This window comes from Cherax quadricarinatus, chromosome 54 (assembly GCF_038502225.1).
Source record: "Cherax quadricarinatus isolate ZL_2023a chromosome 54, ASM3850222v1, whole genome shotgun sequence".
NCBI lineage: Eukaryota > Metazoa > Arthropoda > Malacostraca > Decapoda > Parastacidae > Cherax > Cherax quadricarinatus.
The window spans coordinates 14,896,332-14,905,882 of NC_091345.1; the positions used below are offsets into that span (position 1 = coordinate 14,896,332).

At 39.1% G+C, this 9,551-nt stretch overlaps 1 protein-coding gene across 2 annotated transcripts in view; it reads right to left on the reverse strand.

Annotated features, from left to right (window-relative positions):
• LOC128699172 (speckle-type POZ protein-like) overlaps positions 1–9,235 on the reverse strand; it is a 117,196-nt gene extending 107,961 nt beyond the window's left edge. The window contains exon 1 of one of the 2 annotated variants that reach the window (XM_053791731.2): positions 8,385–9,235. In XM_053791731.2, the coding sequence (XP_053647706.2) occupies positions 8,385–8,552 (168 nt within the window). In that variant the 5' untranslated portion in view covers positions 8,553–9,235. Of the gene's footprint in view, positions 1–6,955; positions 7,101–8,384 lie in introns of those variants that run through there. The other variant, XM_070096654.1, reaches the window with a different exon arrangement.
• Between the last annotated feature and the right edge of the window lie 316 nt (positions 9,236–9,551).

The window sequence follows — 9,551 nt, forward strand, 5'->3', positions numbered from 1 at the left end:
AAACGCAAATGAAGGTATTATAAGCCGCAATATTCTTCACTGTTGATAACTTCCTCTTATTCTCTCTCAATCGTACGTCTTCAACTTCTTCCTCCACTCTGCCATCCACAGGATGTTTGGCAGCATCACAGGCCCGTCCTCACACTACATATAGTTTCCAAGGAATTATGCAACAGCAGTGTATCCCTCGATACCAATATCCTACTTTGCATGCAACTTAAAGATAATCTACATTAACTTAAACTAACCCAAAGTAACTAATGTATGATAGTGTCCGTTGCTTACATGGTAAAAAAAAAGGACTGACGTACGTAAATCCTTTATTAAATGAATGTTAATTCTAAGGAGTCGGTGGCATCAGGTAGCGGGTGTAGCAGACTTCCTCCCGGACCCCAACCAGAAACACCCAGGGCCCGGAAGTGGGCAGAAGTCGACCGGAAAAAAATGGGGGGTTATGTGGAGGGTGGGGAGTGCTTAATAAAAACAACCTTTGTTCATACAATATACGATCAACTGCTGTGAATAGCACTGATACTAGCACAGTGAAGGGCACAAAGTACATTTGTAGTGAAATTACAGTATTTGTGAGGTACAGATACGAGGTACAGATGGAAATTAATGTGAACAAATAGAAAATATGAATAAATAAGGGGTGGGGGCGTTATAAAAAGGTGCTCAAAACATAATGGTAACTATTTGGTTAAATGCAATTTAAGTAAATGGAGACAACTGCAATGTCTGAATATTTTATTTAGCCTACGTTTTACTCGCTGGGAGTTTAATCAAGTCTTAATGTTAAATTTAGATAAAGGAAGGTCATAAACAAGCACTGGCTTGGCAACAGAGCTGTGGATGAGTGGAACATATTGTCAGGTAGTGACATTGAAGTAACATTCGAGGAAGTTTAGCAAATAAGTTAGATAAATGAATGAGTGACAGTGGGTGGGTGTGGGGAGGACCTGCAAGACACTAGGCCTACTGCAATGTTCCATTAGTTATGTTAATCAGTGTTATAAGTGTACCACCAAGATATAAGTATTTAACGAATATTAATTAAAAGTTGGGTTCTTGTAGTGCTTCTGCATGTATGTATATATATATATATATATATATATATATATATATATATATATATATATATATATATATATATATATATATATATATATATATATTATTTTTATTATCACACTGGCCGATTCCCACCAAGGCAGGGCCAGTGTGATAATAAAAATAAAAAAAATATAATATATATATTATATATATATATATATATATATATATATATATATATATATATATATATATATATATATATATATATATAAAAGATACACTTAAAAAATAGGAATCAAAAGGTATGTGTTGATAAGGAAACTGTCAACAATTGAGCTGAAAGACGCATGGGTTGATAAGACAGGTGAGAGCAATATGAGGGCGGGGCAACAGGTAAGTGTGCGCGCGCAACCCCAGCAAGCTTGTGTTTACGTGTATGCTCCCGTCACGCGGCACCCTGCCTGCCCTCACACACCTCTAATAATAGTCCCCACCACAGGTCACCACCACACCCTGCTACTAACACCTCTAAATATAGTCCCTACACAGGTCACCACCATGCCCCTGTCACTCACACCTGTAAATAGTCACCACACCCTGCCACTCACACAATTCTAAATATAGTCCCTCCTGACACTCGTATACCATATATTCCTCTATATCGGAGTCTATACTCTTCTACTCACACTTCTATATACAGTCTTCACCACACCCTGCCACTAACATACTTCTTAAGATAATCAATCATGCTCTGCCACCCCCACACACTAAGTCCCCACCATTCCCTGCCAAACATTAAATAATGTGATCCTTCTCGACATAGATTACTTACCTACGTAGAGGTTGCTCCAGAGGGTCAACGCCCCCGCTGCCCGGTCCTCCCGGTGGATCAGGACCTGATCAACCTGGCTGTTACTACTGGCCACACGCAATCCACGTTATCACCCTGACATACACCCTTAAATAGTCCCCAGGATCAAGTGGGAGTAATACATAATGGTTAAAAAAAAAAACTGAGTTCATCAAGAAATTTAATAAAAAAAATACTCTCAATTGTGTTCGAAGCAACTGCCCGATAATTATCCCAACTAAATAACGAGACACTGCAGTTTTACATTATGAATAATCATGCAAGTGTTTAACTAGGTAGCCTATTGTACCCTACACAAGAAATAATGCCTAGACACACATTCAACTTCAATATTCCCTGCAGGAAAAAAAAAATATATCAGATGAACTACCACAGAAGTACGACAATTAATGATACCGGATATGAATACCAACAAACTGTGAGCAGAAAGGACAAGTACAGTTTTAGGTAACTTTATTAAAGACAACGTTTCACCTGTACAACACAACTGTGATACTCGAGAGAATAATATGTAGGAGGAAGATGGAAGTCGGGTGTGGCGATGATGTGCAATAGTCGGGAAAATATTCCATTTGAATGGTGGCCACGACGATATGCTTTGCCCTTTTCGGTCATGTTCACTCAAGTTCGTAACAGCTCTGTCTAATTTACTGTTTCACAGGTAAAATATGAGGAATAATGTATAAACTGGGATATTTCTCGTTGAAAATATTTCACATTTTATCGCCCTTGTAACACTGGGACAGGGACGTGGGGGTGATGAACTCCAGACGCGACACAAGTAACCTACACGTTAAGTACAAGTGTTTTAGAAATTTGTTGTAAGAGGATAATAATTTAATTCCCACCAAACATAACAAAATTTCTCTAAATCGAAAACTGTTTTTGCCTCTCATTTAATTATACTAGCCTTATCTCATTCATATATGTAATATCCATACGAATAGTATTTATAGCTCTATCTAGGACAACCCGTTTCCTTCCACTTATTTTTAAATAAATGCAAAATATCCATTCCAACATAACCTGCACTTATCTTTTCTCATTTGTGGAGGGGAGGGGGGTAGAAATCTTTTTTAAAATGAGGGGGTTGCTGAAAGGTACAAATAAGAATAGCAGAGCATTGCAGTAGGTCTATTGACCCATACCCAACCATTGCCCTATACTCTTCCTGAAGGGTCCTACATGGAGTCGCTTCCGAAGGTCAATGTCCCCGCGGCCCAGTCCCAGACCAGGCCTCCTGGTTCCTAGCCTGATCGATCAAGCTATTAGTGTTCAACGCCCGTAGTCCAACTTATGTACCACAACCCGGCTGATTAGGAAGTGTTTCAAGGACTCTGTAGAGTTCCCTCTTGAAAACAGCTAGGGGCTTGTTGATAATCCCCCTTATACATGAAGGGAGGGTGTCGAGTCGTGGTCCAAAGTTCCTTAATTAAAACTTAAGAATTTTCTCTGTGTACTCATCACTTCCCTGTTTTTTCGCTGATGTTATTTAATAAACAGCAGAAAACTTCAGACCAAGACAGAGCTTGCATCAGTGGATTAAAGTTATACACATTTATATGTAGTCATTGTTTTCTTGTATAAAACAATGACTAACACATCTGAAAGTGAGTAAAATAAACTGGCAGTGACAATGAAGCAAATATTCTGGAAAGATTTAAAAATAGGTTGGACAGATGCAGGAGTGAAAGCGATTAAATGTAGATACAACTAGCCTCGCATGGGCCAGTAGGTCAGCTGCTGTGAAACCTCTGGTCTTATCACCCCTATTCATAAAACACGATAATGCGTTACAAGCAAGGAATCGATGTTTAAATATGAATCTCGTCTAATAAAACTGTTTCTTCTGATTGTTAATCCAGGACACCTTAGAGAGCCAGGCAGTGTGACTATTTCCACTGGGACTTGCCTGGGCTAGTAGGGCTACTGTAGTGCTCTTCTATTCTTATGGCTCTTTGGCTCTCTTTCCCAATATGAGACACAGAACAGTCGTGTAATACCTAGATCCCTGTTTACTACTAGGTGAACATGGGCAGCAAGTGTAATGACACTTGCCCACGCTACTCGATTCGCCTTAAGTGAACCCAGATCCGTTCGTCTGTGAGCCGAACACGCTACCACTATTCCAACTACAGTATTAGGTGTGATACCTAATATGTCTGGCTTTTTTACTAGGTAGAACATTGCACGTTTAATAAGCTGCAGCTTTGGCAATGCTTGACCCGGCAATCAACAGGGTAATCGGGCCTGGGACCAGTACGATAGGCATACTGATAATGTTTATAAAGCTTGTTATTAACAGCAATACCCACGACTAATTAATTAAGTGAAATGATGTCAAACTTATCATCAAGGAAGAGGATTTACATAAACGCCGTTTATTAGAATCTGCAGTCATTTGTCCAGCCAACAGTAGTCTAGAAATTAGAAGTCGAAAAAATTTGCACAGTTTTAGCTAAACTGATTTTTGGGCCGTCAAATTATGTTAATAGCCATTTTGTGCACCCAGCATACACAAGTGATCCCCACGCTACTGTATATTTCCCTATTTTTTTCTACTGGACTGATAGAGCCATTATAAAGTTAGCTAACGTTGAACAAGCGCTTCATTTATACCTATACAGAACCATGAAAAATTCTACTAAGCCCTAACCAGCTTTTAGGTATCCGTGTTGGCAACACCAGAACAAGTGTAAACTATTGTACATTACTACAAAATTTATGACTACTTCATAGTTACTTAAAAGCAGCTAGAAATTTTTACAGATAATCATAGAAATTGTATATGCACACGGTATATATTTATTTCTAGTCACTGTTCAACACCTCAAGGTCTGCGATCTTTTGAATTTGCAGACAAGAGCATATTTTGCTATCATGATCAAAAACTCCATTACCTTGTAGCCATCAGAGCTTTTGCAGAATCTAGTTACATAGATGAGTAATTATGGGAAGTGGATCCCGCCTCCCATTCTCATGATGTGGCGGACTGATAACCCAGATAGCAAATGAAGTTGGACGCCTGGTCACAGTGCCATATTTTGCTCCCATTGCTAACATTTTTAATCAGTGAAATATAGTTATGCATTGTTTAAAGATGGGTTTGGTTAATTAAATTTGTCTATCTGAAGTAAATTTTAAGCAAGGCTTTGCTGCTAGATTAATTCTGGTCCAAATTTAAAAAAAAATAATAGTAGTATATAAAAAAAATCGTACAAATTTATTTAAATTTTTCTTCGGAGGTGAATCCTCAGATGATCCACTTCATTAACTTAAAACAAGAGAATGTATTTTCGCTACGGGATTCGTAAATGGCGCAAAAGAAAGAAAAAAAAGATAAATGGATGGGGATTACATGCATTTCATGCTGCTGCCAATGTTGAGCTTTTACAGTAATAAATTCTGATTCAATGTAAAAAATAAAGATGTTACACTACAATTAGAGATAACATAATTTAGAAACATTATAAGTTAACTTAAGTCAACAAACAACAAATATTACTGTGATTGCCAAAAATGCTGCATCATTAACTAAATGTTGATGGTAAAACATGTACATTTTACACACACACACACACACACACACACACACACACACACACACACACACACACACACACACACACACACACACACACACACAGGGTTATACTTCAATTTATAAAGTAAATTACTAGTTACAAGTTAAATGTTGCAGTAATTTGCAAGTGACTGAGTGCGTCATTTTCGTCGAAGATGAGACTAAAGGCTTTCTCGAATCACAGCTCAAAAACAAATCCTGTATCCTATAGGATCTCTAACCTGACCTAATATACCGAATATATGTTATATTATTTTATGCTAATCTAGTGAGGATCAGTGAGCGCAAAGTGTGGTAGAGGGTCGATCATTCATCTGCTAATTGCAAGATAAATCTCTGCTCTCGTAACCAAGACAAGGAATGGGAATGAGACCATAAAACAGATAAGCTGATAAAAAAAGACAAAATAAAAAAGCTTGGCCTTCAAGCGAAAAGTCTTAAAGGTTTTCATTCGGCCATAATGACTTTTATTAAGAGAAGAAATCTTAAGAATAGATGAACACTTCAAAAGTTCAATGCTAGGCAGTTCTTGCTCACACAACCATATATTTTCCTAACCTATTTGTAGAGCACGTGTCAAGATTGTCACAATTCCCCAAGCTTTATTCATTTCTTGCTGCAATGAAATTGAGTTTGGAGAAAATGTTACCCCCACTTCTACTGGAAAGTTCAAAATTTAAAATGTCTCAGCTTTGTTTCTGTAACTCCTCAGATACTGGTTTACAAGTGCATCCCAAAAGTAAACTCATTCATTAATGCATGTGATATTAACCACACCCACACTCATCCAGGCATATCCATACTTGTGCTTGGTTATATAAGAGTATAAGAAACAACACTGAAACAGGCCTATTGGCACATTCGAGGCAGGTCCAAGTCACCCGCCGGCCCAAGCTATTGGCCAAAGCCAGTCAGGTGCATGGCACATTCCCTCAAAAACGATATAGCACTGAATCAGACCCACTACGCAAGCCAGTCAGGTCCAACTCGCACCCACATGTATTTGTCTAACCTGTTTTTAAAACTACACAAGGCTTCAGCTTCAATGACGGTACTCGGGAGTTTGTTCCATTCGTCCACAACTCTTTATTACCAAACCTGTACATGTACTAAAATTCTTTCTGAACCTACATTTTTCCAACTTAAAACCATTGCTGCGAGTCCTATCTTGGTTAGATACCTTTAGCACGTTATTTACATCCCCTATATTTATTCCTGTTTTCCATTTATATACCTCAAACATAACCCGATTAAAAAAAAAGTCAGGAACATAGAAAAAGTGAAGGGCATAGGCCGGACTAACTCCAACCCTAGCATTTCCACTGTGCTTTTGTATTTTGAAATACATATTAAAAAAAAAACGCAATATGCAGTGTCTACAGCAGCGAAGTCTAAAGCAACAAATCGTTAAATACCGGGAGACACCAAAGTTACCGGGTACACACCTCCATGGCTTGAGCGTGCGGCTGCTGCAACACTGAGGTGGACGTGCTGACCCAATCCTTGACCCCTGCTTACTGACCTTGTACACCCCAGCTAACCCTACAACTCACCCCTACAACACCAGTTCACGGTTTATCACATGCATACCGCATATCAGTCCACGCTTCGCCATATTTGCCAAGTTACTTTGACAGATTTAAAGTTTGTCGAAGACATGTGCTTCTTGAAAGATGAAATTCACCAGAAATTATCAATAACATTTTCCAAAAATCCAGATTAAAATAAACTCTCGGTGTGCGTGTGTGTGTGTGTGTGTGTGTGTGTGTGTGTGTGTGTGTGTGTGTGTGTGTGTGTGTGTGTGTGTGTGTGTGTGTGTGTGTGTGTGTGTGTATATATATTATATATATATATATATATATATATATATATATATATATATATATATATATAATATGCATGCCAATAAATAAAGAAAAGTGAGGAGAGTTCAAGGTTATTAATTCACTAAGGACACTGGGAAACGTGTTGCACGTGTTTTTTCTCACAGTCTATAGGTATTGATATACCTGGTACTTCTACTCCAAATATACAATATAAGAATTGTGGAAAACTGCACTTGGCTTCCTAGTAACAGATACTAGACAGGTCCAAGACCAGATAGAAAGTCCTGGTGATTAAAGTCTTAATAAAAGTCCCCCATATACTGGAAGTCTTCTTTATATATTTGTGGGAACAAATTACCTTGTGCGATTAAGGCTTAGGTTGGCTTACAACATTAGTTAGGGTAGGTTGATATGTTTTGCATATCCCTACTCTGATGGATTTAAACGATACAGCAGAACAAACTATCTAAGCTTTCAATGTCTAAGAATCAGGAACTACCAAGAGAATTTGAGTTAGTTTTGAAGCCTTTCGACTGCACGTAAGTCAAGGCTGGATTCCATCTGTACACCAACATCAAGAACATTCAACTTGGAATTGAACTATACATCGAGATATGCACACCTGTATATAATACCATGTACAAGCTCGAGAGATGCTGAGTGCAGCTGTTATAGTGACCTCTGGTGACCCTCGCTAAGTAATGACCTTGCATGTATGATGCATTTAAACTAACTTGGTGACCACAACTAAAGACAGCCAATGACACTGCTAAGCATTGACTTATGGTGATCCTAAGGGGTAGTAACCTTGCGTGTGTGATGCGTTTAAATGTGATAAAACTGGATAAGTTTGCAGATATACAGGAGCAATGAAGAGCGAGTAAGAAGTGACCTTTAGTGACCGCGGCAGGGTGTACCGACCTTGCGTGTGTGACAGATTTATAAACAATGAAAAACAAAATATGCTTGTAAAGACTTTCAGGAACTATCGCGAGCGCTTGAGTGAGACTATGGAGTGACCTTTGGTGACCGTGGCGGGAGTACTGACCTTGCGTGTGTCTGCCGTGTTGGTAGAGGCCAGGTCGCCGCGGCCGGGCGGTGTGCGGCCAGACGCGCGCCCAAGCAACTTTCTCAAGCTCGACTCCACGATCTTGGACGAGATATAAGCTCCCGAACCACTAATATCTATTTCCTCTACGATGGGTGACGCACTCATGCACTCAACTGCACACCCGTGGGCGCACTCAATTTCCAAAGGGTGAAGGCAAGAGTTTGCCTTAACGAGAGCTTTTCCTGGACTTTTATTTTATAAACAAGCTTTCCTTTCCTCTCAAGCTGCAACTTTGCTGCACTTCAACAAAGCTTTCACAATGCACTTAATGGTGGAGCAGCTTACTTTATGCTCCTGGGGGACCTTTGGCTGTCATTTCAATCATATCTGAAACAACTTTTACTGACCTCCATGACTACTGGTAGCACAAGATAGTATATGTAAACTCCAATAAGCTGCCGTTACTTGTGTAATCCACAAAGACTGCCGCACGTCGATGGAACTCATTCATAAATTCTTGTAATGAGGAACCCGTTTCACTGTTTCCAACAGACGTTATTCACCCAGTGCACTAACCTTCAACGCGGGTCACAGTGAAATTCAATACAAGCCATAACACACCATGGGGTCGAAATTCTATCAATGCTTCGTAGAATTTAAGTGATATTACCGTTCTGTGCACAGTATGTTATTTGATTCTATTTATGAAGCTCTACAAGAAACAATAAACACCACACTTGCAAAATATTTTCAAGCTTGGTGTACATCCAACTGGTGCAGAGAGCCTTGTGGTGGGAGAGTGCAGTAGTGTAACGTCCACCCCCCAGCACCGTCACGTGTGAACTGCAAACCTAGACTCGAAATGACTCGCTGGAGGCTGAGCAGCAAACAGTTGCCAGTTGGTACATTTTCACACTCGGTGTGACTGTTCCTTTGTTATTTCGGATATATTTTTTTCTTTTCGATTAACACATGATATCATTGTATCACTTAAAATAAAACTAAGAAATTTGTTGAAAGACAGTTCTCGAAATTACATTTTTGCTGTTAATATGGCAACAGCCACGAGCGACCCCAGCCTTCGACGGCGACATGGTTGCCATATAGCTCAAGATATCTGGCTCCATATCTAAATTCTAAATCATAACTTTGCTTTCTAAATTC